We start from the raw sequence: 27,673 nt of genomic DNA on the forward strand, positions 1-27,673 counted from the left end.
GTGATTTCCGGCGACTCCTACGTGGTGGTACGAACAAGGTTAGACCCCAGTTTCCTTGAACTTGTTGAATTGAGATGTCTTTCTTTGCATGAACATGTTGAAGGCTAGGAAGAACACTTTGAATATGAGCATGAATATGATGAACACGTTGAGCATTGGTATGAACACGTTGAATGCTTGCTTGTATACCAAAGAACATGTAGATTTGCCAAATTTTTGTGTTGTTGTGTTTCGATCCTCCTTGCATGTGCATTAGTTCCTTTTTCTTATTTTTGCATATTGTAGATCTCTGAAAGTTCTGATAGAGAAAGTCATGACCCCCTGCCTTTGGTGGGGATGACACTGAGAGTGAAGAGCCCAGCCAATATGTTTGTTCTGAAGAGGAGAGTTCAGAGACAGAGGGTATGGTAAAAGTTATTAGAGAAAGTAGAATGATAGGGCATGGGGGTGAGAGGGGTGAGCCATCGGTAGACTCCGGGCCGGCTGCATATAGGGAGAGGCAGAGGAATTATATAGAGTTAGAGGTTATAGCGAACCGGGTTCTAGCCTTGCCTCATACGCTAGAGGTGGGTTCGAGCAACTAGGCATCACCATCGGGGTCCGTGGATATAGCCGTGGCGTCAGTTTCAGAGGGAGTAGACATCTGGGTTGGTGTCCCTTTGGCGAGGCGGAATACGCTTAAAGAAGCGAAGTTGGCCCAGCTTCGGACAGACTTTTGTGTTCCACCCTATGTGGGCTTGAGGTTACCCACTGCGGCTGATGTAGTTAGATATCCTACGAATGGCTCCCTGATGATTTTTACAGATATGTATCGGCACGGCTTTAGACTACCCTTTCATCCGTGGGTGCAGATGATGTTGGCCAAGTTGGGGTATGGGCCAGGGCAGTATAATCCCAACTTTTGGATTCTTCTCCATGGGATGTATATAGCTTGGTGGTTGGCTGGGTTGGGGGAGCCAACCTTTGAGCAGTTCATGTATTTGTACTCAGTTTCGAAGCAGCAGGGGAATTTTGGCTGGGTACAAGCTAATCGCCGAAAGGCGAAGGAGAGGGGCTACTTTATTAGTCACAAGCCAACTACGCAAAAGTCCTGGAGGAACAGGTGGTGCATGGCTTATGGTGATTGGGAGTGTATGCCGGGGAAGAGCATTATCCAACACATTCTTCCAGTCTATAGGTCCTTGGCCCTATCCCTTAAGACTATTTGATGTTTAATTGTGTTTTGTTTTGTTTTTTTTAGTTTTTGCTCTCATTCTTGGTTCTCTATTTTGGTTGTGCCAGTGTAAATGGCTAAGTAGTATTTAACCTTTGGTGCAGGTTCAGTGAAGTGGGGACCTATCTCCAAGGAGCAGGAAGACGAGGTTGAGTGGGTGAGGGCACAGCTGTCAGAGACCGAGCGTGAGTGCCAAAACTTAGTCACTCAGAAGAATCTGTTGGAGTCTGGACTCTTACAAGGAAGTAAGTACCTGGGTCACATTTATTGGGTGTCTTCTGAGCCTTTTGTGGTTGTGACTAACGTAGTTGTTTTGTTTTGTTTTGACAGTGGCCGGTATTATAAGAGGGAGCATGAAGGTGGCAGTGGATATTGATGATGCTGAGATGCAGAAGCGGCTAAGGAAGTCTCGGGCCAAGAAAGCAGAGAAGGATACTGGGAAGCGCCGCAGAGATGATGATGAGGGTCGGGTTGCTGACGTGCTGGGAAAGAGGAAAGCCTTGGAGGAAGCTCATCAGCATGTGATGGGGGCGGGGCCGAGACTTTCACCCTTTGATATGCAGGCGCCGCCGAAGCTCCCCTTCAGCATGGAGGACATTTTTGCTGAAGGGGTGGAGAAGGTGGACTTCGGCAGACTACGCCAGCAGAAGAAGGAGGTGAACTTGGCCATGCACCGGCAGGAGGTGCCCTTGGTTAACGTCTTCCTGGAAGACGTGAAGAGTGATCCCGAGGCTCTAGCGAGAACCCCAGCCTCTTCCTACATAGATCGGGCCTAGAAGACGATCCTCACCTCTGCTTATGTAAGTTTTGGCCTTCTTTTGTGAATTTGTTCGGATCATTTTTGTTTGGGTTGACTGATGTTGTTTTGTTTTGCAGGCCTTTGGCGAGATGTATGTCAACATGGCCAAGGGAGATAAAGAGATCCAGAGGCTAAAGAGGCGTGATGAGATGGCCAAAAGCAAGATGGCGGAGGCGCAGGAGGCTATCCGAGAGAAGAACGCCCTGTTGTTGCAAAAGGCGGCTCTGGCCAAGGAGGTGGAGGAGCTGAAGAGGTCGAAGGCCGAGGAGGTAGCTGCTGCCCGAGTCATTCCGAACTTCAGAGGAGCTGAAGAGTTATATCATGGACCGACTAGTGGATGAGCAGCTTCGCTGGGAAGATAGGCTGGTTAGGTTCAACCCCTCGGTTGAGATTAACTTTGATACGAGTGGCGAGCCTCCAGCACCTAGTCCTACTACGCGGAGCAAGGTTGTTTTGATTTGCTTATGATACAAGACTTGTTATGTGATATCGGTTGTGCTAGTAAAATGATAATCATGTGAGTGCATAAGAATGAGCCGAAATCAGGCGTTTCATTTAAATAGGTATCGAAAGGCAGAAGGTACAAGAGTTCTAGGGTTTAGATATGTTTACTTCTATCTTATAGTCAATGCTCAAGACCAAAGTATTGCCCTAGGGTCTGGATATGTTTACTTGTAGTAGTACTTGAGGTGATCAGCGTTCCAAAGATGATGCAACGTCTTGCCCTTGGGATCGCGAAGCTGATAAGTGCCGGGGCGGCAGATTTTGATAATCTCATAAGGACCCTTCCATGTGGGGCCGAAGGTACCTTCAGTAGGATTTTTGGTAGCCAAGGAAACCTTGCGCATGACCCAGTCCCTCATTTTGAAAGCGCGGGACTTGACTCGGGAGTCGTAGTATTTGGCGATGCGTTGTTTGTACGCGACATTGCGCATGCTAGATTGGTCATGGAGCTCGTCAATGAAGTCGAGGTTTAGGGCTAACTGCTCGTCATTGGCCTTGACATTGTAAGTGAAGGTTCGATATGTGGGCTGGCCAATTTCTACTGGTGCTACGGCTTCGGTACCAAATGATAGAGAAAATGACGTTTCACCGGTGAAGGTGCGGAAGGTGGTGCGGTAGGACCAGAGGACTTCCGGAAGTAGTTCTGGCCAGCAGCCCTTGGCTTTGTCAAGTTTTGTCTTTAGGGTCTTCTTGATAATTTTGTTCACGGCTTCGACCTGGCCATTGGACTGAGGATGGGCTGGGGAGGTGAAGCAAAGACGGATCTTGAGGTTAGAACAAAATTGTTTGAATTTGGCATTGTCAAATTGCCGGCCATTGTCTATGAAGATGGAGTTGGGGATGCCGAAGCGACATACAATACTTTGCCACACAAAGGTTTCGATGCGGGCCGCTGTGATGGTGGCTAAGGCTTCGGCTTCAGCCCATTTGGTGAAGTAGTCTACGGCTACAACTGCATATTTGACTTGGCCCTTGCCCTCTGGCATCGGCCCAATGAGATCCAGTCCCCATTGGGCAAATGGCCAAAGACTGACCATGGCAGTCAATGGTTCTGCCGGGAGTTGTGGAATGTTAGCAAATCTATGACACTTGTCGCATTTCTGGGTGAAGGCCTAGGCGTCAGTGTCAAGTGAAGGCTAGAAGTATCTTTGGCGGATTACCTGATGAGCCAGTGAGCGTGCACCTGAGTAGTTGTCGTAGATGCCTTCACGGATTTCTCGAAGGACATAATGACCCTCCTCTAGGGTCAGGCATCGGAGGTAAGGAAGACTGAAACCCCGCTTGCATAGGGAGCCGTTAATGATCAGGTGTCAGGCAGAGCGATGGCGAACGCGTCGTGCCTCGGCCTAATTAGCCGGTAATGTTTGGTTCTGCAAAAACTGGAGGATGGGGTCCAACCATGTAGGGCCGTGATCAATGGTACAGATGAGTAGGGCTTATGTGCTGGGCTGGTCCAAGAATTCGATGTGGATGTGGCGACCTATGCCCTGCTCCAAGGCTGATGCTAACCTGGCTAATACGTCAGCATGGCTATTCTCAGAGCGTGGCACCTGGTTTATAGAGTGGACTTGGAAGGTTGCCAGCAAGTGCCGGGCGTGCTGGAGGTAAGCCGTCATAGAGGCATCCTTGGCCGTGAAGTCCTGGTTGACTTGGTGAATAACGAGCTGTGAGTCGCTGAATATCTGAATTTGTTTCGCGTCCATCTCTTTGGCTAGTCGAAGACCAGCTAAGAGTGCTTCATATTCGGCCTCATTGTTGGAGGCTTGGAATTTGAAGCGGAGGGCGTACTCGAGGGCAACCTTGTCTGGAGAGATGAGAACGAGGCCGGCCCCACACCCCTGGGCATTAGAAGAGCCATCCACAAATAAAGTCCATAGGGGCTGGGTCAGGTCGAAAGTGCCTTTGCTGGCGGTGTGGTCCTGGCTCGGAGGGAGATTGGGTTTGGTTATGAGCTGGGTAGCTGCTGAAGCTTGGGGCTCCGTGAATTCGGATAAGAAGTCAGCAACAGCCTGCCCCCTTGTAGCCGGGCGGGGTTTGTAATGAATATCAAACTCGCCAAGTTCAATGGCCCACTTAACCAGCATCCCAGAAGTTTCTAGTTTCTGCAACACTTGTCGGAGCGGTTGGTTAGTTAAGACATGGATGGTGTGACTTTGGAAATATGGTCGGAGGCGTCTGGCTGAGACGACCAGGGCGAACGCCAATTTTTCAATGTCTGGGTACCGGACTTCGGCATCCTGCAATGCTTTACTAACATAATGAACTGGGCGCTCCGCATTATCCTTTGATCGGATGAGCACAGAGCTAACTGCCGAAACTGAGACGGAGCGATAAATTACTAGGATGTCTCCGTGCTCAGGGTTGACAATAAAGAGGCCCGACCCATATACTCATTGAGCTCGCTGAAAGCCGTGTCGCATTCAGTAGTCCAGGTGATGTTTCTCTTGCTGCCCTTAAGGGCCTTGAAGAATGGGGCGCAGCGATCAGTGGCTTTGGAGATAAATCTGGTCAGGGCTGCGACACGCCCTGTAAGGCTTTCGATATCCTTGACCGTCTTAGGTATTGTCATGTCTAAGATGACATGGATCTTTTCTGGATTGGCCTCAATACCCCTCTGGCTGATCATAAAGCCAAGGAATTTGCCGGAAGCCACCCCGAACGCTCATTTGGTGGGGTTGAGCCTCATTTTGTACTGCTTCAAGATGGTGAACATGGCAGAGAGGTTAGGGATGTGTTTGTCAGCTGTGCGACTCTTGACTAGCATGTCGTCGACATATACTTCCATGGTGTTGCCAATTAGTGGGGCGAAGAGGTGGTTCACCAGATGCTGATAAGTAGCCCCAGCGTTCTTGAGGCCAAAGGACATCACCTTATAGCAGTAGAGGCCGCCATCCGTAATGAAAGAGGTGTGGGCCTGATCTTCGGGGTGCATGAAGATCTGGTTGTAACCTGAGTAAGCATCCATGAAGCTAAGGAGGGCGTGGCCAGTTGTTGCGTCGACCAGCTGGTCAATGCGGGGTAGGGGGAAGCTATCCTTCGGGCAGGCTCGATTAAGGTTGGTGTAATCGACACACATGCGCCAGCCCTTTCTTGGTTTACAGACCATCACGACATTAGCCAGCCATGTAGGATAGTCAACCTCCCTGATGAATCCGATACTACTCAACCGATCCACCTCCGCCCTCATGGCCTCATACCGCTCGGGGTCGTAGGCTCGACGTTTCTGTCGGACGGGTCGGACGGCAAGATTGACGCTGAGCCTATGGGATATGATGTATTGTGATATGCCAGGCATGTCATTGTAGGACCATGCGAAGACTTCAGAGTTGAGGCGGAGGAAGGCGACAAGGTCAGAGCAAAGCTCTTGCTAGATGGAGGTGCCGATACAGACTTGTCGATCCGGGATGTCGTCGTGAAGAGTAACCAGCTCTAGGTCTTCCATAGGTTCGGCCTGCTGTGTGATAGACTCCTCCCTTGGGTCCTCAGGTCGTTCTGTGCCAGCTTGAGGAGGGGCGGGAGCCTTGGTTACTGCGAGGGCCTCACTCCTATGGGAGCGGAGGTCGGCGTCCAGCACGTGACCCGCCTTCTGGGACGGCGACTCACGTGACATTGCCTTTACTTTGTATTCCAGAGGTTTCACCCTCGCCTCAAACTCTATATCCATCTTCCCTCTTTCTCTTTCACTGTGTTTCTAGTTTTGAAGAACTGACGAGGGGCTACTGAGTCTGAAGGAGCTATAGAGAAGAAGAGTGTTCTCTTTGTTTAAAATCATGTTTGGGAAGCTCCTGCGGATGGTCGTCGTCGTCCGCGCCCTCGTCCTCATGGAGGAGAAATGAGTCGGTGTTGCTATTTTTCTGTCTTGTTTTCTTTTCTTTTAATATTTTTGTATTAGGAAGAGAAGGGGCTTCTTCAATTCAGATTTCAATGATTTTTCTGAAGGAAAGTTCAGCTGTATCAAGATGAGTTGGATTCTAAACCTTCCAATCAGAATTTTTAAGTAATCTAAAACATTCAGGGGCGTATTGAATTAGCATTCAATAATATTTTAAGGGACTTTAAAAATTCGGGTGTATTCAATTCAGACTTGTTTGAACTTTTAAAATATCTATATAAATGTAGATGTATTTAGTGTTAGTTTGACATTGTTTATTTGGGGTAATAAGTGATTTTAAAAAAAAAATGGGAAGCCCAGCCCGTTTGGTAAACAATGATGAAATCACTTATTGTTAAATATTATTGTGAGGGAAAGCCATAAGGGAAAGCAGCTAATGAGGTGCTTTCATTTTTTGATTATGCAGGAATCAATTTTGAAGAGCCACTGGGTTTAATGATTATGCGGCAATCATTTTCTGATTATGCGGGAATCAGTATCAATAACACTTTTAACAAAAAGTTTACCAAACGTCAAACTGCTTTATCTCACAACTGATTTCTCTCATAGCAAATCTGGTAGTCATTATTTTTACAGCACAGCAATGCCAAATTGGCCCTTAATTAGAACTTGGAAAAAATCCAAATAGGGGGGTGTATTCAATTGGGATTTTAAAAGACTATTTTGGGATAAATAAGTCTTGTGATATTCAATTAAGTCTTTTAAATAACTAAAAAGTCTTGTGGAATTCCATTAAGACTATTAGGAGTTTTTAAAAAGGGTTACCAAATCTGGTGGTATTCAATCAAGATTTTAAACAAGTAACAAAAAGTCTTATGGTATTCAAAAACTTACTAATTTTGAAGGATTTTTTAAAATACGGAATATGTGAGATTTTTTAGTGAGAGGTATAAATACCAAACCCCAATCTTGAATCCCATCTTAACCCATTAGATTTTCACGTGGGACTTTTTTTATTCATTCCTTCATCACCTTGGCCTCCACCCAAGCAGTTGTGCACTGGCCCTGACGGCCAAACCACCAATACCTAGAGCTACTTGCTGTTGGATGTAAGCAACGACCTTCCTTCCATCCCCATCTCCCTCTCTGTTGCATAATAAAATCTTGTGAATTCTCCATCACCTTCAACCCCCCAATTCACCAATAAAAATCTCAACTTTGTTCTCTGATTTTTCTGTGGTGGGGCTGTGGGGCTGTGGACCGACGAGATAGAAGACATGGAGGGGAACATAGAGAGTTTTTTTGTTTTTTGTTTTCCCTCCGATTCTATAATTCACCAATAAAAATCTCAACTTTGTTTGATGACATGTTTGATTCTAGCTCTGTTGATTCTCCGTCATGCACAGAAATAAGAAGTGAGTTTGTTGCCAATGTGTATATTGGAAGATCTTTGGTAAGTTTTATGGTAGAAGCAGTGAGTTACAGACTGCCTATAGGGCGTTTGATGAAATGCCTGTGAGAAATGTGGTGTCGTGGAGAGCTAATTGGATTTTATATACAAAATAAAACTGACCAAAAGTTTGTAAGATGTTATCCAAATCCCTTGATTCTCAATATAAAGAACATTTCATAAACATGGAGTCCTGAAGGTGGTACTAGTTTTTAATACGTTATCGTCCGACCAATTATTCAATATAAAGAATGCGGCCTGGGCACCTATAACTTCTAATCTCTTCATCTTTTGATTCTCACAGAGCCAAAAATCCTCAAGGTAGCCTAGTATAGACGTTATAGAATACAGCTAACCCTAAACCCTGAAAGAACTACAACTAGGTAATGTATCTTGGAAGGCAAAGATAATGTATCTTGGGGATGTCAGAGATGCGCTTTACATATTCAAAAATTTGGATAGCAAAGATAATATCTTAGAACTCCATGATTGCAAGGTATATATGCCCAGAACAGCCTTACCTCACAGCATTTCTTCCTGTAAGGTTCATGGAAGTGTGTGGATTGGCATTGAGGCTACAGATAGAGTGGCAAACTTGTGCAATTGGAGCCAGAGTGTGGTTCTACCCATGTGCAATTGGCAAACCTGTATGCTAAGCGTGGGATGCTGGGACGGGGCAGCAAGAGTTCGGAAGTTGATGAAATAATATTATTTCTTACTTATTTTTGTATTGAGAAAGACATACAAACAATGAAATAATAGCTTTTAATTTCTTCTAAAAAAATCTTATGTTGAACCCAGAAAAAATCCATATGGTCCTTTCAAATCTTATAAATCATATTATAGAAATCTTATAAATTCTTAAGTAAAAAATCTTTATTATATAAATCCATAAATAAAATCCTATAAGTCATTATATTCTGGTTAAATTCACTAGACTTTTTTATTCCTAAATAGTCTTTTAAAATCTCAATTGAATACACCCCCCAAATTTACCTGTTTTTAAATGAGATAGATTTGGAAGGATTTAATTGAGTGCTGGAGTTTGGAGAACTTTTAGAGTTTAGGTATAAATAATAAAGGCCAACATAAGTCCAACCTCTACGGCAAAGATTTTATACAACGTGTTTTTTTTCTCTCTACAGAAGATGAACCACCCTCCAAAGATAGGCTCTTTCAATTTTCTTGTTAGTTTTCCTTCTTCTTCCATGATTTTTTCTTGTTTGGTACTGTTCGTTAAGAACAACAAAGAACATTGACTGACTGACTATAACGAAAAGATACAAGAGATCTAAAGTGCCAGCTAGACTTGGATGTGGAGCCAATAAAGGAGAACCAGGAAGAAAGTGGCCATGAAGATATTATAAGAGCTTCTTTTCGATATAAGAGTGCCTGTATTAAATCAACCATTCATTTTATAATGGAAAACAGAGAAACATTATAGATAACACTACAATGGAGGTGAAAACAAAGAAACCTAAATTGAAAGCATACACTTAAGAGTTAACTATCGTCGCAAAAAGAAGCTAAAATAGAATCTATTCACATTGATAAAAACACTACCATGCCTAAATTTGAATTTCTGAATGGTCTTCCAAATATTAATGCCCAGACAAAGCTTTGACAATAGAGGCCAGAATTGAAGTGCTTTTCCTTTTTCATGATTAAGCACAGTTGGGCAAAGACAAACTTTGATCCCAACGCATCCTCATATACAGAGAATAGTGTTGGAAAGAAAGAGTGACTAAAGTCTATGCAAATATATCTGAATCTATAATAAAAATTCATTAAAAATCCGGATAAAACCTATAAATGCCACTACTATAGCGAATGTTGAGAATACAAATATGATACGTTACAAATCATCGCAAAACAAAATAGGAATCTTAAAAGTTGTTCCCAAATAATGACAACTTCAACATATACTTGAGCTCGTAAGGTGTCATTGTCTTAAAAAATTTGGCCAACAAGTCATGATAATTATGTTGTTATAATCTTGAAGGAATCCTTATGTGCAGTGGCTGGCCATGGGCCCCCTCCTCCCCCTCTCTTTTTACCTCTCTCATATATTATATAATGTAATATATAACCTACTAATAGATAACTTGTAATTTAAATTAATGGTCCCTTTAAAAATAATTACACATGACTAATTTTGAAAATTTTAGTTCAAACATATGTTTTGAATACTTATATGTATTTGATATACTTGTGTTTTATATTTCGGCCCCCAATCTTACAATTCTAACCCCGCTCCTGCTTATGTGGTTTTGAGGTAAATATGTGTGGGGTTATAAAGGCTTTTTAAGTATTGTATACTTGAGTTGTCCTAATAGTTCTATATTATTGCTCTTCATTTATTGACAGTGGCTTGTTCAAGGAATATGGTAGAGTTGAGCTCCACAAGGCCATTAAGTAATCGACATCTAGTTCTTAATGATTATTTGACCAAGCGGGAGACTAAGACATTAAGAAATGTACGAGCTCGGTGTCAATTGAGAGCTCAACTGCAGCCAGACTTGTCGTCTTTGAATAAGTGGTCTTTTAGCATAATTCAAGGGTTCCTTATTATAGGTGGATTAGGACTTGCAATCCTTTTACCTGTATTATTACTTTATGTGTTTCTTGATGGGTAAGACAGTTGAGGAATGCATATCTGCAGGGCCGGTCTTGAGATTTTGAAGGCCTTGTGCAAACCTTATAATGGGGCCTCACATAAGCTAACACAAACTTACACCATTATGTAATGCCATACAATAAATGTTTTTTTTTCTTCAAGTGATCAAAGTACCCCTACTCCCAAGGACAAAATTGAAATTTCACAAAATAATTAAATTGGATTAAATCGATTACATTAGGTCAGAGATGTTACACATTTTGAATAATCACCATGATTGTGACGATGAGTCTTTGTCATCATAGGTCGTACTCAGATATTAAATATTTTTTAACACCTAATTTATTTTGTATGAATATTCCAAGAACATCATTAATTTGATGCAATTATTTTGGTTGACTTAGTTGGATGCATTATTTTTGCGAAATTGAATATCTGAGCATAATTACTGACTAATTCATTGTGATCGGGTATTTATTATTTCAGTTTGTGGTTGTGAAAGTAGATGGGATATTGAATGTTGGTGTTGACATCGGACAAGCCTTTAACACAAGCAGGTTTTGAAGTCGAGTCCTGAATAGAAGTTGAGGCCCTACAAACCAACACAACTAAAAACGTCTTTGTGTCAACAATTTGCTCACTCTGTACATATATAACATTTGTCTTGCTATTTCAGACTAGAGTGCTGCTATTTCCACCCACCTGTCCTATTTTCTCACCCACTATGTAAATTTGAAAATTTAAAATCCTACTTTTCCACCCATCATTATCAACTCCACCTTTAATATTGTGTCAGGGTTGGTAGGTGTTGATAATAGAGGCCAAATTGTCCTTTAATTTTATTTCATTTTAAAGATTTTTTAGTCTGATTAACCCACATACGGGTCCTTATTCCATATAACATCACTTCAATTAAAAATCCATTGTAGTCTTGTTGGTTGTATGTTGTTGTGGTGGTGGTGTCGCGGTCATGAAGCCACCAGTAATGCTAAGGGGTTGATGAGAATATTAATATGCTAGGGTAAGGTCGTGATGTTGAAAACACATGAAGAAGATGAAGAATTTTTTATTTTTATTATTATTATTATTTTTTGGGTTAAAATTTTTATGTTTTTAACTTGGAGTTGATGGTGTTCAGTCGAATTAATAATTAAAGGGTATTTTAGGGATAACGATGGGTGGAAAAGTAGGAATTTACATAATGGGTGAGAAAATAGGACAGGTGGGTGGAAATAGCAGCACTCTAGTTGGAAATAGCAGGACAAATGTTATATATTTACAGAGTGAGCAAATTGTTGACACAAAGACGTTTCTAGTTGTGTTGGTTTGTAGGGCCTCAACTTCTATTCAGGACTCGACTTCAAAACCTGCTTGTGTTAAAGGCTTGTCCTATGTCAACACCAACATTCAATATCCCATCTACTTTCACAACCACAAACTGAAATAATAAATACCCGATCACAATGAATTAGTCAGTAATTATGCTCAGATATTCAATTTCGCAAAAATAATGCATCCGACTAAGTCAACCAAAATAATTGCATCAAATTAATGATGTTCTTGGAATATTCATACAAAATAAATTAGGTGTTAAAAAATATTTAATATCTGAGTATGACCTATGTTGACAAAGACTCATCGTCACAATCATGGTGATTATTCAAAAGGTGTAACATCTCTGACCTAATGTAATCGATTTAATTCAATTTAATTATTTTGTGAAATTTCAATTTTGTCCTTGGGAGTAGGGGTACTTTGATCACTTGAAGAAAAAAAAAACATTTATTGTATGGCATTACATAATGGTGTAAGTTTGTGTTAGCTTACTTCACTTCAAAATCTCAAGACCGGCCCTGCGAGTGCCCTATATAAACTTTGCTCGACGAAGGCAGAAGACACACAACATCAAACAAACAAACTTATCTTTCGTCTCGCACTTTTCTTTTCCTAGACTTAGGATTTTACTTTTCAAGCACCTAGTGTAGTGAGTTCTTCATATTTCTAGTGTAAGTTTATATTTCTCTTGTCATTTAAATTCTTGTTCGATTTATATTTCTTGTCATTTAATTTCAAGTCTATTTCGATTCCTTTACTTTTCACTATTATCGCACTTCAATTAAGATTAATTTCAAGTTTGTTTATTTTATCGTTCTTATCGTTCTTATCATTCTTATCGCGTTTATTTCGTTCTTGCTTTATTTATCGCTTTGATTTATTTTATCGTACTTCAATTCTTGTCTTTACGTTTATACGCATATTTAGTTTAATTGCATTATTTTTACATAAAACCCTAAAAATCACAAAAACATCCTTACGAAACCTAACCATTCTCAAGCCCGAGAAAGTGAAAAAATCTAGGCCAAGATGAGGTTTCTTGCTTAGCCGATCAATCATTTGGTCAGAAGTTAGAAGCGCAACACATCCATCTATTCACATTCCATTCAAGCCCAAATTTGGGGCTTGATGGCGGCACGTCCCGCATCCAAAAGAAAAAGGATCAAAAGTTCCTTCCGTCGACCGCCCTTGTCGAAAAGAGGGAAACAAGAGGTCCTTTCACTAGCTGCCACACACAACTCTAAAGCATTTCATACCTGATCTAGATTAAGAGAAGAACGAGCCGGACAATAATGAAAAAGATTTTCTCAACCTTTTCCAAGACGAACTAAGAGTAAGGAAATTGAACAAGCTCGTGAGCTACTCTAGCAATTGTATTATAGTATACTTGGATGACATTGAAACAAAATACAAGAAACTGATCAGCCAGGCGCACTCAGCAACAACACTTTGACATAACAGACGAACCACTTTAAAACCCATCACGCTCGATCAGACAGTGGCTTTGACATGAGCAGGAACAATATGGTATCGAATTTTAATGATCTTAAAAGAAAGCATTTCTCGCATTCTTTTTGTTTCTAAGAACACTTCTTCCACCCATCTCCTTTTGCCATAGTAAAAGAGGGCCTAAGCAACAAAAAGACCTCCACAAAGGAAAAGTTGCCATGGTAAGAAGTAGGCCCACAAAACTGGACAAGCCCAAAGACAAGGCTTGCCTAGGCATACTGACATGAGTGTGACATCATCAGATAATTTACATACCAAAAAAATTATATAAAAAAATCTTTTTTTTTTTTTTTTCTATAAATACCCACACCATAATTCATACAAATTCCTCTCCTCATATCTCATGTAATTAGTGGTTATCATAGCAATGAGTGGGAATGCATCAAAAAATTGCAAGGGCAATCACTATTCATGTGAATAGTATTTGCCCTTACTTGTCTTGCTTTATTAAAAAAAAAGAAGAAAAAAAAAAGAAGAGCAAAATGGTAGTTAGTGGGCTACCAGTCTGAGTCAGGTCATTGTTTACTGAAAGCTCTCTCCAGGAGGTTCTTTACAAGACTCAAACCCCTGACCTCCCTAAAGATGGTACTCAAAGACATTACCAATACTTACCTTGCTCTTTACCAGGGCACAATGGGGTGAAACTGCTCTTAGTGAAGTGTTGGTTTTTCCAGCCCATTGTGAAAAAGTATTATGGACAGTGGACACTAACACTAAAGTGTCTCCTTTTTTATCTTGTTAATATTGGAGGTGTCGAATGTCAAAAAGCATTCCAACCTGTGAAAGATATGTTTTTGTCTTTTTTTCCGGTCGAACAACAATCATTTAATTGTTCAAACCACTAAAAAAGAAAAACAATGACCAAAGTACTATTAAGAATCATGTAATGGGTTCTTAGCCAAAACAATCCAACTTCCATGGACCATACCATTTACAGTTGAAGATATTTGACATATTTTACAATCTTTTAAATCTCTTCCTGTCACATTCAACCAAGAGTACTTGATTGTTGCTTTTAGATTGTGCAACCCAATTCATCCTCAATAGGGGCGGTGCCCCTACTGCCCCATTATTTTGACTCATCATAATTAGTGTCTTTAGCTTTCTTAATCTCTGAGTTGATCCTAACATTAATTACTTTCACGACAACTACTTATAGCTTACGTATAGAATTGACATAAAGATAACAAGCATTATACACATCACAATCATGAAAAGCTCTTCACCACGAACATAAAGTAAGGACCCATAAACTAAAACGTGAGAATCCCAATCTTAAAGTTGAATAGGACATGTGGAGAGAGAGAGAGAGAGAGAGAGAGAGAGAGAGAGAGAGTGTGAGGGCAAGAGCTTCGTTTAATACTTGATGGTTTCCTTCCTTCTTAATTAAATAAATAATACTATGTGTTCTCCTGGAGAGGCAAACCTGGCTCATTTTTCTCTCTCCCCCTCGGATGCTTCCATTCTTTTTGGCTTCTTTGAGAGTTGAAGGCAAGCCATGGATGTTCAGAAGAGTAACACAGACCATGTGGTAGTCACCATAGACCAATCAAACCCCAAACTAAAACAATCACCCCAAGCAGATCCTGATACTGCAATCTCACAATCAAGAACGAAAACTTTTGGACGCCTAAACTTCTCCAAGCCCCGCTCACGGTTCGAGGAGATTAAGCAACCTTTGCCATCAAGAACGATTCTCGAATCCGAAGAACTCCAACCCTTCAACCCTTATGAAAACAACAACTCATCTACAGATGACGATGACGATGAAGACTGGTATGAAAATGAAGAAGATGACGAAGAAGAAGATGGAAAACACGGAAAGCACCAAAAGAAAAGGAAGATAAAGATAAACAAGCGAGCTGTTATTGAATGGACTTTGTTTCTCATAATCATGACTTGCTTGGTATGCTCCCTAACCCTAGATGTCCTCATGAACAAATTGAAGTGGGGTTTGGAGATATGGAAATGGTGTCTAATGGTCATGGTTATGTTTTGTGGGCGCCTAGTCTCTGGTTGGGTTGTTGGGTTTCTTGTATTTCTTATAGAGAGAAACTTCATGCTTAGAGAAAAGGTACTATACTTTGTGTTTGGTTTGCGGAGGAGTTTCCAAAACTGTGCTTGGTTAGGTCTAGTTCTAGCTGCTTGGATGATCATGTTCCCCGATGTTCACAAGCACAGCAAGGTCCTCAAGAAAGTGTTTCGTGCTCTAATAGCTGTGCTAATTGGAGCCACAATATGGTTGCTAAAGATCTTGTTTGTTAAAGTCTTAGCCTCCTCATTTCATGTATCTACATTCTTTGACCGCATGAAAGAGAGCGTTTTCCACCACTACATTTTGGAAGCCCTCTCCGGGCCACCTCTAGACGAGGACGAGAGGGAGGAGCTTCCACGACGCCCTTTCCAGGCGTCGAAGTCGTTGCCTGCGAGGTTGAGGGACAAGTCTCAGGCCGTGTCGAGGTCTAATAGGCAAGGTTACGAGTCGAGGAGGATTGACATGAAGAAGCTTAGAAGGTTGAGCATGACGCATAGAGCAACGGCATGGAGCGTGAAGAAGCTTGTAAACTATGTGAGGTCTTCGGGGCTGTCGACGATTTCAAGAACCATAGATGATTTTGGAAACGCAGAGTCGGAGATCACAAGTGAATGGGACGCCAGGAACAGTGCTCAAAGGATATTCAAGAATGTTGCTAAGCCCGGTGCCAAGTAAGTTTTTCTCACTTTCACTACTTTTTTTTATTAATTTCTATCACTTTCACTAGGTGATTTTCAAATAACGAAACCATACTTTATGCATCATCATGATGCCAACCTTCTATTAATTTATGTTAATTAAATTAGTAAGTGGGCAAGACACTGATGGTTCATCATGCATTAGCATCGTAAAAGTCGGTTCCATTCTTACTTTTTCGTTTCAGAATTACTTTTTTTTTCTTTAAATTATTACCATGAGTAGTTGTCATGATTAATATCATGGACTATATTTTCAAATTTGAACCCTCGACCCGTTTAGTTTTTACTCCTACTCCATGCCTGACAGGTGTGGGTGCATCAGTAGTGTCATCTATCCAACACACCCAAATAATAATATATGTTAATGTGGGTGTGGGCAACAAAAGAAAGAAGAAATTTTTTTACTTAAAGCTCTCCTAGCTACCATATGATTAGCACGTTTTATTCTATACGAGTGATATTGGGTGCCTTTAACTAGTTGAGTTACAAGGTGTTTATGTTAGATCTTCAATATGAACAAACAATTCTATTTATATCGATAAAAAACGAGTAATATTCAAACTTAGGATCTCTTTTAACATGAAAAAAAAATTAAATAAATTCTTATTTTTGTGTCAAAACGTAACATAGGATATATCATATATGCCAAAAACAATTACCTAAGACATGCTTAATGAGTACATTAATATTATAACAGGAGTAACGATTTTGAGCAATAGTGCCTCCTAATTTCGAGCTTCTTTACATATTTAGTTAATCAACAATTATGGTTAAAAATCATTTATATATATATATAATACAAATAAAAAGGGATTGCAGGATGTAGTGGTACACATAAGAAGGCACTCACTGTATTTCATATGATTCAGTATAACTACCAATGGCGGTCCTTGCATCTGCATATATTCAATCATTCCAACGTATGCATATATGCCCATGAGAATAACCACGATGAAGATAGTGCTTCTATGAGTATGGCCATTTGTATTTTGTTTGTGTCGCAATTTTCTTGGAGAGAAACCAACCCCCCTCACACCGACACTACTGGCCTGGACCACCTGCCCACCCTATAGCACTCTTTGCTTAAAACACACATGAAGATTGAGGGTAAAATGCTATTTTTCTTTCATTTTTTGAAATTTTTTGTGACCTAAAACAAACATATATATATATGCACGATAAAAATTAGCAAACTCTTTTGTGTATACTAAGATTGTTATTTTAATTACCTTTTCTTTCCTTTTTGTCCTCCTGTTCAATGATGCAATTGATAAACGTATGGTTTACCATATAAGGTTTTAAGTAAATGAAGAAAAGTACCCTAGAGCAACTTTGTTTTCGAGCGGTCAAGTGACGCTCTTTGTCCCACTATAGATCCGCCACTGCACACATATATGTTTTGTTTCACAATGCTTTTCATATGCGTTCACTTTCATCCTTAGAGAAAAAAAATTAAATTTTGGTACGTATAGCATTTTTATCAATGAAATTTTGGAATATTGTTGTTTATTGTATTACATTACCATATGAAAAATAAATGCTATTTGAAAAGTGCTTTAAGGATGGCCCAAGGGTGGTTGGTGGCTTTGGATGGAGGAAAAAGTTTCTCAGAGCACTTCCACAATGGTGTCGGGTAGACACTATTCACATGAATAGTGATTGCCCTACCTTCTTTTATTTTGCTTTTCCACCTCTTGACATGGTAACCCAATGGCAGTTACTATTCATAAGGGACTAATTTTATTTATATGTATGAGATTAATAATAATTGAAAAAAATTCTAGGTATGTATAAAAAAATATTTCAAAATATTTTTTCATTTTTTAACATTTTTTTTAAATTGATGATGTCAGCGCAATTTAGATTAGATTAAAGTAATATCTTCCTCTTAACATTAATTAAATTGAATGATAAACCTACATTCAAGGTTAATATGATAACTATCAACCAAGGATATATGAATCTTTTTCTTTAAAAAATATATTTTTTGGCTACTCTCAACTAAATAAATAAATAAAATTTGGTGTTGCAATTCTACTAGTGGTGACTTTTATATTTAGTTTTTGGTTTTGGTTTTTCAGCATAAAACTATCGACATACATCAAATTAGAACTTGTATTCTTTTTTGGGTACATGCAATTGGAAGTTTTGTTTATATTGTGCATGGTAGCAACAGAGCTGGGACCTATCAGCCGTCAACGATACCATTCTCAAGTTTTCTTCTGCATCCTTGTTACAGATATATAGAAGAGGAAGATTTACTACGGTTCTTGAGAAGGGATGCAATTCACACCACATTTCCTCTCTTTGAAGGAGCAATTGAAACTGGAAGAATTACAAAATCTTCCTTCAGAAACTGGGTGGTGAGTCACAATCATTTGACCCTTTAATTTGCATGTCTTAATTCATCGATCATCTTTTGACACACTATGTTTTGATGGTTTCAAAGGTGCATGCCTATATTGAGCGCAAAGCATTGGCTCACTCCTTGAATGATACCAAGACTGCAGTGCATCAACTCCACAAGTTGGCAAGTGGAATCGTGATTGTGATCATAAGTGTGGTGAGCCTTTTGGTGATGGGTTTGGCCACAACCAAGGTGATCTTTGTGGTGACCTCTCAACTGCTGCTTGTAGGCTTCATGTTCCAAAACATGTGCAAAACTGTGTTCGAGTCCATCATTTTTGTGTTCGTGATGCACCCATTTGATGTCGGTGATCGTTGTGTGGTCGAGGGTGTGCAGGTCAGATATATTACGTACTCAATTATTTTCTTCACCAATGATGTGCATTATACATATAGTCTCCATCTATTAACGAACACCTTATAGGATATCCATGACCAATTTTATTTCAATGATCTAAACCGTCTAAATAATGTGGGATTATTTTCTTCACCAATATGTCTCACTATATACGTTTCGCATTTTACTTTATAAACATGATAAATAAAAAACTAGATCATTATCCTTAAATAATACGATTTTTTTTTTTTAAAAATAAACCATGATTTTAGATTTTAAAAAAACTATTTTATCAAAAGATAAAATCTAAATGCCCCAAATAAGTGAGCCTAAATTTATTTGGATAAAAGAAAATTTGTGTCACATTTTATTGTTTGTTACTTTCTGATGAAATTAATGTTCTTTTTTATATATTTTGCAGATGATTGTAGAAGAGATGAACATTTTATCAACAGTTTTCTTACGATACGATAATGAGAAAATATACTACCCTAATTCTGTGCTACTTACAAAGCCTATCAGTAATTTCAGAAGAAGTCCAGACATGGCTGACACTGTTGATTTCACCATTGATGTTTCTACTCCAATTGATGATGTTTCTGCACTCAAGAAGTCTATACAATCGTAAGTAACATATCTCCTCATCTACCTTCCATATTATATATAATTCACTTGTTAAATGGCTCGACATAACCTTGGAATATTTAAATAAAATTTACTACTAATAAAAGTTATTCCCAGTCTACACTAGGGGCTTATTATATCGTTTTTTTATTAGTCTCAACATAATCATCTATAACTCACTAAGGTCTGTTTCGAAGTGCTTTTGAAATGGCTAAAAGCTCTTACTGACAACCAAAAACGCTTCTAATAGCTTTTAGGAGAAAAACTTAAAAAATGTTTTTGTGCTTTATGGATAAGCATTTGGATTTTTAATAAATTTTTTAACATTATTATTCTATTAGAAGCACTTCTAAAAAATTATTTATGAACATTCCTACAAAAACTTTCCCAAACGATTCAATGTTAAATTTAAATTTTGTTAAAGATTTGTTTGTGGTGACAAATGTTGCATGGAATGTACGCATGCAGATATGTTGAGAGTAAGTCAAAGTATTGGAACCCAAAACACTCGGTGATAGTGAAGGAGATTGAGAATGTGGACAAGATGAAAATGACGCTATGTGTTCAACACACCATGAACCATCAAAACTACGGAGAAAAGAGTGCTCGAAGATCAGAACTTGTGTTTGAATTGAAGAAGATTTTCCAAAACCTTGGCATCGAGTATCATCTTCTTCCTCAAGAGGTAAATCTGACACAATTGAACGCAAGCAATGGGAGGCTGACGATACCCTCTTAGGATCATTAGATAAGGGGCTTGGGTTGATTTTACTTTTGATTGATTATTTTTCCTTCTTTTTTTTCATTTACCAGTCATTAAAGTACAAGTTATGTACTGCAATTAGCGATGTGATGTGAGGTGGAGTTTTGGTCATTGCTTGTACCCAATTTAACACACCCTGGTAATCTAAAAAATTTGCTCTGATGAATGCAATTGATCGCCTTTCTCTTCAGAGCAACTGATCACCTCTCTCTTAAAAAAAAAAAAAAAATGCGTTGAAACTTATGACTATAATTACCATATATTAATAGCCATAGCATATATATGGTGTTCATTGTAGCTAAGGCTTGCACCTTAACTTAATTTTCATATAAAAACCATAGGTGTGAGATAAATAATAAATATAAATAAATGCAAGGGTTTATGAGAGCAAGAGTACTTGAATTTGTGCTCAATTCGCATTTTTAGTCTTGAGCTTTAAACATGGATGTTGTAGTCCCTCAATTCTACTTTCTTTAAGACTGTTGGTCTTATGTTACATTATCTGTTAAATTTAGGGTTACAATGATCATTTCAAGTTTAGCCTCTAAAACTTTTACGAACAATAATCCCTGAATTTATTACCGACTTAAATTTTAATCCTCCTTCTCGAATATTATTCTTCAACTTCACTTTTATCTCACACCATTGATCCAATGTCATAATCATTTTATGTATGTCACCAACGTGATTGGGCCTACATGCCTTGCAAAGCGCGATTTTATGTATCTCGCTTCTAATTGTGTATTAATTAGGGGCATGCAACGTGGTTTGCATTCATCACCCACGTACGTGATTGGGCTTACACACCTTACAAATTAGTGACCCAACAAATACGGGTCGTTTAATCATATGACGATCCCCTGTACCAAGGCAAACATATAATTTAGGGAGATTCACTATTATACCCAATATGGGGGCCCAAATTATAAAAATACCCTATATAAAATGGACTTTAAAAACACACCCAAAGCCCATTTACAACATAACAAAAAAGTTTTTAATTTCTTATAAATTACAAAACTGCCATCAATTTCTTAAAACAAGCCCAACCCCAAAAACTCATAAAAATACCCAAAGCACTCAATAGGGCATCAAAGTAATTTAATAATCAATATTAAATTCAATAAGGCTAGCTATCATTTTTTGGGTTTTTTTTGGGTTTGTTTATAGGAATTCAATTGTGTAGGGTTTATTTATAATATTAGTGCTAGAAATGGGTATATCACTAAATATCTCTATAATTTAACCTTATTGTTATTATTATGCTCTGTTTTGTTCTAAGTTGGTAGAATTTTAATTGTAGATGTTCACTAGTAGTAAGATATCCCTTTACAAAGAACCCTAATTTCAACCAGTATCTCATTTGATATGAAGCTCAGAACATGTGTACCCAACTAATCGTACATAAGCAGCACTAGTGTGGGCAATTCTACTGAAAAATCTAGAAATCAATTGAATCGGAAACCCGGTCGAATTAGGTTTGATTTTCATTAATTTTATTTTGACAATAGTAATATTCTAAATTACTCTAATGTACAAGGAGAGATATCGAACTTATAAGCAGGAAGCGGACTTGCTATCTTAGCCAACTAGCCGAACCAAATATACTTCAATTTTGACAGAAAGCCAGACCGGAACCATATTAAATTGGTTAAAAATGGGTTTGGTTTTAAAATCCTTGGACCAGATTTTTATTTTTGGTCCAGAAATCTTGGATCAGGTGGATAAATTTTAAATAAATAAAAAATATTCTCGAACCAGTCCAGTGGGAAATCAAACCGGGAAGCCCTGCTACAAATTGTGTTTTGAAAAATTCATTCTCAGTTCAGCTCTACTCCCTCTCTGCCTCCTTCCTCTTCCACTCTTCCACTCTGCCAGTCGCCAATTTCACCCAATTTCGAGTTACATCTCTCTCTCACTCTCTAAATCTTTCAATCTGTCCATCATCATCTCTTCACAACTAATGGTCGCGGCTTCGGTTTGGTGGCAGGCTTCGGCGAAATAACCGGCCGGACCGAAAGCGCGCATTAGCATTCTTCAGACCACAGCCGTTGTGTATTCCGCACATTTTCTTCAGTTTCTTTTTTGTGTTTTCGTTTTCCATCGGTCCAAACAAACCCTAGGTTTTTTTTCGGAGAAACTGCGGGAAAATGCCGAGAGAGATAATCACATTGCAGGTCGGACAATGCGGGAACCAGATCGGCATGGAGTTCTGGAAGCAGCTCTGCCTCGAGCATGGAATCAGCAAAGATGGAATTCTCGAGGACTTTGCCACTCAGGTGGTTCTTCACTCACTTAAGAGCTTGTCTCTATATTTGGTTACTGAGAAAATTCTTGTTTGGGAAGGGAAATGGAATTTGAAGTTGGGGAAATGGAGCCGAGTAGCGTGCTAGGCTTAGTTTAAGTATGTTTTGTTCTGCTATGAATTGATGAATTAATGAATTTTGTTCTCAGGTAGTATAATAAACAATTACAATTAAAAAAATTGGGTTCATTTGAGGAAATCAATCAGGAGCTGTGCATTATTTATCTGAATTGTGGTTGTAAGGGTCATCAGGCAGTAGGCACCATAGCAATATTATCAAGTGCTGATCAAGAAATATATATTGAAAATAGTTATTCTTCAGTCCTGCTCTTGACATAAATGTGTAATTATCTTTTGATTGATCTACAGGGTGGTGACCGGAAAGATGTGTTTTTCTATCAAGCTGATGATCAGCACTACATACCGCGAGCTTTGCTGATCGACCTGGAGCCTAGAGTAATTAACGGTATTCAAAACAGTGAATATCGAAATCTCTATAATCATGAAAACATCTTTGTTTCGGATCATGGAGGTGGGGCAGGAAATAATTGGGCCAGTGGATATGATCAGGTTTGTATGTAGTCAGGTGTTTAGAGACAATCTCTGTAGATACTGTTAATTTTATGATATCAAAGCTTTGTGCTTAGTTTCCATGTAAGTGAAATGGGGTTGTAAATTCTGTTCAGGGAAAGGGTGTTGAAGAGGCTATAATGGACATGATTGATAGAGAAGCTGATGGGAGTGACAGTCTTGAAGGATTTGTTCTGTGCCATTCTATTGCTGGAGGAACAGGCTCAGGTTTCTTTTCTTCTGTTTAGTGTTTATATTTTTATATTTTCCAATCATCTTGTAAATAACGAATTTGGTCCAAATACTTTCTTCACTTTTTTTTTTTCCGGTTGGATTGGTCAAAATACTTCCTATTGACTACAATGCTGGGTTAACAAGTAAAATATAACATTTCAATCTTTTTAACTTTAGATAGCATATAATTTATGCCGGTGCTATATAAAGCCACCTTCATTTGGAAGCGTGATCATTCCTATAGGGAATTAGCTACTGCATATGATGTGGTGTGCTTCAATGTCAAAATTTAGTCAAATTTGAGGCAAAATCTAGCTTCGATAGCTGTGGTGTGCTTTGTAGTATAACACAAGTTCCCTTCTTTATGACTTCTTAAGTTCTTTAAGGACTTTATTGCTTGAATAAATTTTGAGTATGTTCACAACATATGATGCAGGCATGGGTTCCTATCTGTTGGAGACTTTGAATGATCGATACAGCAAAAAACTGGTTCAGACATACAGTGTATTTCCTAACCAGATGGAAACAAGTGATGTGGTGGTCCAGCCCTATAACTCACTTTTGACACTTAAACGACTAACGCTTAATGCTGATTGTGTTGTGGTCCTTGATAACACCGCCTTGAATAGAATTGCTGTTGAGCGTCTTCATTTATCAAATCCAACCTTTGCTCAAACAAATTCTTTGGTTTCTACTGTAATGTCTGCCAGCACAACCACTCTGAGGTATCCAGGGTACATGAACAATGATTTGGTTGGTCTTCTTGCATCTTTAATTCCAACACCAAGATGCCATTTTCTAATGACAGGGTATACACCCCTCACAGTTGAGCGCCAGGTATGATTCACTCATGCGTGTCAGTTGATAACCTTATATTTGTCTATTTGTGTGTTTATTGATACATCCAAATACTTATGTGTGTGAAGGCGCATGCTTTGAGCAAGTGTCTAAATAGAGGGGAATTGATTTGGCATCTAATATTGTTGGAAACATTCAATGTTCATTTTATGTTTCTAAACTATAATTTTAGCTTTTTGATTCATGTATATCTCCTCTTGGCAGGCCAATGTGATTCGCAAAACCACTGTGCTTGATGTTATGAGAAGACTTCTGCAGGTAAGATACCTTTTTTTTTTTTTTATCTTCGACAAAGCAAAATTAAACAATTCCCTGACATTATTCTCATTTTGCAGACAAAAAATATAATGGTTTCCTCATATGCTCGAACAAAAGAAGCTAGTCAAGCGAAGTACATCTCAATATTAAACATCATTCAAGGAGAAGTTGACCCTACTCAGGTTGTAATAATAATATTATTGTAACTTGCATTGCAATCCTACAGTTTTTGCAAACCAGCAAAATCTATATTGATGAAAATATTGAAATGAAATTGTGTCAATTATCCTATATAGATGCTACGTGTTGGCTAGATTCTCTTATTATAATTGTAATGTCTTGAATTTTTGTGGAAATGTGACCCAGAATTTCTTTGTTGTAGAATGTTAAGCACCTTAGTTCCTCTTCTACTATTTTCTTTTGTTTTTACAGTGGTTTACTGTGCCTTTTTCTATGTAATCAGGTTCATGAAAGTTTGCAGAGGATACGTGAAAGAAAGCTCGTTAACTTTATTGAATGGGGCCCTGCAAGCATTCAGGTGTTTTAACACAATACAAGAAAGTAAATTTGTGATCAATCTAATTTTTTGGACGCTATCTGGATATTTGATCGTTTACTTTCTGCTTTTCTGTGTAGGTTGCTTTGTCTAGAAAGTCTCCATATGTGCAAACAGCCCATAGGGTAGGGATCCAATTCTTATTTGAGATTCTCTCTTTTGTCAGATTTTTATTTTGATAATCAAGTGTAGAAAGTCTGCACTGTAAACTTTCTTTCATTCTTATACTCGCACTTGAAAGTTAATTTGAGCAAAATTTTGCGGATTTATGTTTTTAGTTTAAATAACACCCTATTTTATAATAATGAATTTGTGTGTGTTGCTTCTTTTTAGGTCAGTGGTCTTATGCTGGCAAGCCATACTAGTATTCGCCACCTTTTCAGTAAGTGTTTGAGCCAGTATATGATGTTAAGAAAGAAGCAAGCCTTTCTTGACAACTATCGGAAGTTCCCAATGTTTGCTGTAAGTTACCATCCCTACAACTGTTAGTATATCTTGAGATGTGGTTTCTCAATTTCTTGATGCCACTATGCAGTCTTGGATTTTTTTAAAATAAAAAATAACAATTACAATGCTTGGTGAGAAGTTTTTGACTTAATGAGTGCAAATTGATATGCTTCAGTTGTCATATGCATATTCCATGTAGTTAACTAATTAGCGAAGAAGCATGCCTTTCTTTTTGCCTCCTGTTTTTTCCTTCTTTTCGTTTTATTCAGTTAGCATCTTGGTGATGGATGAGAAATCTTTTAGAGTGTTTCAACTTTATGGGATGTTTGTAATTTTTGTGTCTCATATAAGTATGACATAAAATGTGGACAGGAGAATGACCTTTCGGAATTTGACGAATCAAGGGAGATACTTGAGAGTTTGGTTGAGGAATATAAGGCCTGTGAGTCCCCAGATTACATCAAATGGGGAATGGAGGTAATTTTCACACTTGCCTAGTTTTACCCCTCTTTTGCTTTTTGGTTTAACCAGTAAGTGAATTTCTTTTCCAGGATCCAGACCACGTTCTTACAGGAGAAGGCAATGCAGCAGGAACAGTGGACCCAAAATTGGCAGTATGAACAAATCAGGTAAAGCTACAATTAAGGGCTCCTGTATAAGTTTATCTGATTATTTAAGACGTGTTTATCAACTCTCTCCTCTATCCATCGTAGTCGTCTTCCTTGATTTTAAGCCAACTAAAAGCTGTCCCTAATGTTCTCATTTCTTTTGGTGTTCACACAGGATTGGAACAGACTGTTGGAGGTTAAGTGCTGGTGCCAAGAAGTACATTGGAGAAGCATTGTAAAATACGGACTAAATGTTGTGTTTGACTTCTTCCGGAGTGAAACGGTTTGTAATGTAAATTTTTTTATGGGTGTTTTGATTTAGTTAATTATTCGTTTGTTGAAGCAATTTTCATTTTGAGTGGATATCTTTGTGGTTCCAGTTCAGACAGGTTGGTTCATGGATCCTTTAGTAGCTGATATGTCATTTAGTTTGAACCGGGCATTCGTTTGAGTTACCTTGCACCCCACGTTTAATTTAAGTCCTCATTTTCCTAAGAAAATCTCGAATGCGTTTCAAAATTGTCTATGTAACCACAATAGCAAAAACCCAACAGCTACCCTAAAAGACCAACGTTGAATCTGTCACAATTTTTCATTAGTTACCATCACGTGCAACATACATGACTAAATTTTGGAGGCATTGACCCCAATTTTGGGTTTTGGTGATAGTCGAGTAACCCCAAATTAAATGGATGCAAACGACACTCAATTTGACAAAATAATTGGCATAACTAACCACCAAGAGAGCAATTGCATGAATGTGAAACGTTTTTGAAGACGAGTAATTGATTGGGTGTTTCTAATCTTCAATGTAAAAACGAGTAAGTTGAAAAAGATGAAAATAATGAGGGTGAGGATGGAAAAGACAAACATAGACATGATAATAGTGAAAGTAATTATAGTATACGATCCAATAAAATTAAACAAAAAAAGATTTAAGATTAAGTTTATTTTGAGGGGAAAAAAACGGCTAAAGAATGTTCACACTTAAAAACTCTATTTTTTAAAGTTAATCTCTCAATGTTTAATAGTCAAAACAACGGTACGGAGGATTTGGTTGAAAAGCAAAATTGTTAACTATTCTTCTTTTAAATTGTTTAAGATCATTAAGTAACGGTAGAAATTAAGCTAATAGCAAATGCACATATTGAAATATATTTTCTCTTCTTTTTTTTCCTTTTTAATGAACATTAATTAAGTTAAAATGTTACACTCTCATACATAATTTATGATGCAACACGGAAGCACGAATTTATGGATCAACAAACGTCTGAATTCGAAAAGATAAGCTAAAATCTATCAGCGATTGAAATCCACCAGAAAATAGAGAAAATCTATAAATTTGATTAATAATATGATAAAACTAATTAATACAATGCCATGAGTTGGCTTAAATAGAAAACCAAAAAAATCCTAAAACCATAGGAAACCCTAGGTTCCAGAATACTCCTAAAACTTAACTAATAAGAAAACTAATTAAAATCATATCAGGAAAATAATATCCTGATTGATAACTTATTCTAAAAAAATATAATTATAATATAAATCTTCTCAAGAAATCAAGCAACCCAAAAATTTTAACGATACACCTTCCTTCTATTCCAAGTGCCATAATTGATGCTTAACCAAAATTTTCCTCTCTTGAACTATTTCCTTCCAACTGTGAACCACTTTATTTTAATTAATATTTCCCACCATAAATGACCCATATCTCG

General features: G+C 38.4%; 3 protein-coding genes across 3 annotated transcripts; 2 read left to right on the forward strand and 1 right to left on the reverse strand.

Moving 5' to 3' along the window:
* Positions 1 to 2,680: 2,680 nt before the first annotated feature.
* On the reverse strand, positions 2,681 to 5,085 carry LOC117618135. Its single transcript, XM_034347751.1, has 4 exons — positions 4,899 to 5,085; positions 4,026 to 4,833; positions 3,677 to 3,785; positions 2,681 to 3,628 (listed from the first exon to the last, which is right to left on the reverse strand). The coding sequence occupies exons 1-4, from the start codon at positions 5,083 to 5,085 to the stop codon at positions 2,681 to 2,683; spliced, it is 2,052 nt and encodes a 683-aa protein (XP_034203642.1).
* Positions 5,086 to 14,684: 9,599 nt separating this feature from the next.
* LOC117619108 (mechanosensitive ion channel protein 10-like) lies at positions 14,685 to 20,312 on the forward strand. Its single transcript, XM_034348954.1, has 5 exons — positions 14,685 to 15,965; positions 18,232 to 18,355; positions 18,442 to 18,735; positions 19,157 to 19,359; positions 19,828 to 20,312. Exons 1-5 carry the CDS (start codon positions 14,758 to 14,760, stop codon positions 20,096 to 20,098), a joined length of 2,100 nt encoding a protein of 699 aa, XP_034204845.1. The 5' UTR covers positions 14,685 to 14,757; the 3' UTR covers positions 20,099 to 20,312.
* Positions 20,313 to 21,792: 1,480 nt separating this feature from the next.
* On the forward strand, positions 21,793 to 26,409 carry LOC117619819 (tubulin gamma-1 chain-like). Its single transcript, XM_034349859.1, has 12 exons — positions 21,793 to 22,401; positions 22,797 to 22,997; positions 23,114 to 23,225; positions 23,668 to 24,068; positions 24,294 to 24,347; positions 24,425 to 24,529; positions 24,811 to 24,885; positions 24,984 to 25,028; positions 25,237 to 25,365; positions 25,723 to 25,827; positions 25,902 to 25,979; positions 26,134 to 26,409. Exons 1-11 carry the CDS (start codon positions 22,273 to 22,275, stop codon positions 25,968 to 25,970), a joined length of 1,425 nt encoding a protein of 474 aa, XP_034205750.1. The 5' UTR covers positions 21,793 to 22,272; the 3' UTR covers positions 25,971 to 25,979; positions 26,134 to 26,409.
* The last annotated feature ends 1,264 nt before the right edge of the window (positions 26,410 to 27,673 follow it).

The sequence above is a fragment of the Prunus dulcis genome, chromosome 2 (assembly GCF_902201215.1).
Source record: "Prunus dulcis chromosome 2, ALMONDv2, whole genome shotgun sequence".
NCBI lineage: Eukaryota > Viridiplantae > Streptophyta > Magnoliopsida > Rosales > Rosaceae > Prunus > Prunus dulcis.

What these genes read in the sequence shown, in the direction of transcription:
- LOC117618135 (XM_034347751.1), bottom strand. Translation starts at nt 5,085, where the DNA reads ATGACAATACCTAAGACGGTCAAGGATATCGAAAGCCTTACAGGGCGT. An exon ending in CGAGCTCAATGAGTATATGG is followed by an intron (nt 4,834 to 4,898) that starts GTCGGGCCTCTT and finishes GCTCCGTCTCAG; the next exon opens with TTTCGGCAGTTAGCTCTGTG. An exon ending in CACGCTCACTGGCTCATCAG is followed by an intron (nt 3,629 to 3,676) that starts GTAATCCGCCAA and finishes ACTGACGCCTAG; the next exon opens with GCCTTCACCCAGAAATGCGA.
- LOC117619108 (XM_034348954.1), top strand. Translation starts at nt 14,758, where the DNA reads ATGGATGTTCAGAAGAGTAACACAGACCATGTGGTAGTCACCATAGAC. An exon ending in CTTCCTTCAGAAACTGGGTG is followed by an intron (nt 18,356 to 18,441) that starts GTGAGTCACAAT and finishes ATGGTTTCAAAG; the next exon opens with GTGCATGCCTATATTGAGCG. An exon ending in CTCAAGAAGTCTATACAATC is followed by an intron (nt 19,360 to 19,827) that starts GTAAGTAACATA and finishes GTACGCATGCAG; the next exon opens with ATATGTTGAGAGTAAGTCAA.
- LOC117619819 (XM_034349859.1), top strand. Translation starts at nt 22,273, where the DNA reads ATGCCGAGAGAGATAATCACATTGCAGGTCGGACAATGCGGGAACCAG. An exon ending in GGGCCAGTGGATATGATCAG is followed by an intron (nt 22,998 to 23,113) that starts GTTTGTATGTAG and finishes AATTCTGTTCAG; the next exon opens with GGAAAGGGTGTTGAAGAGGC. An exon ending in ACATCAAATGGGGAATGGAG is followed by an intron (nt 25,828 to 25,901) that starts GTAATTTTCACA and finishes TTTCTTTTCCAG; the next exon opens with GATCCAGACCACGTTCTTAC.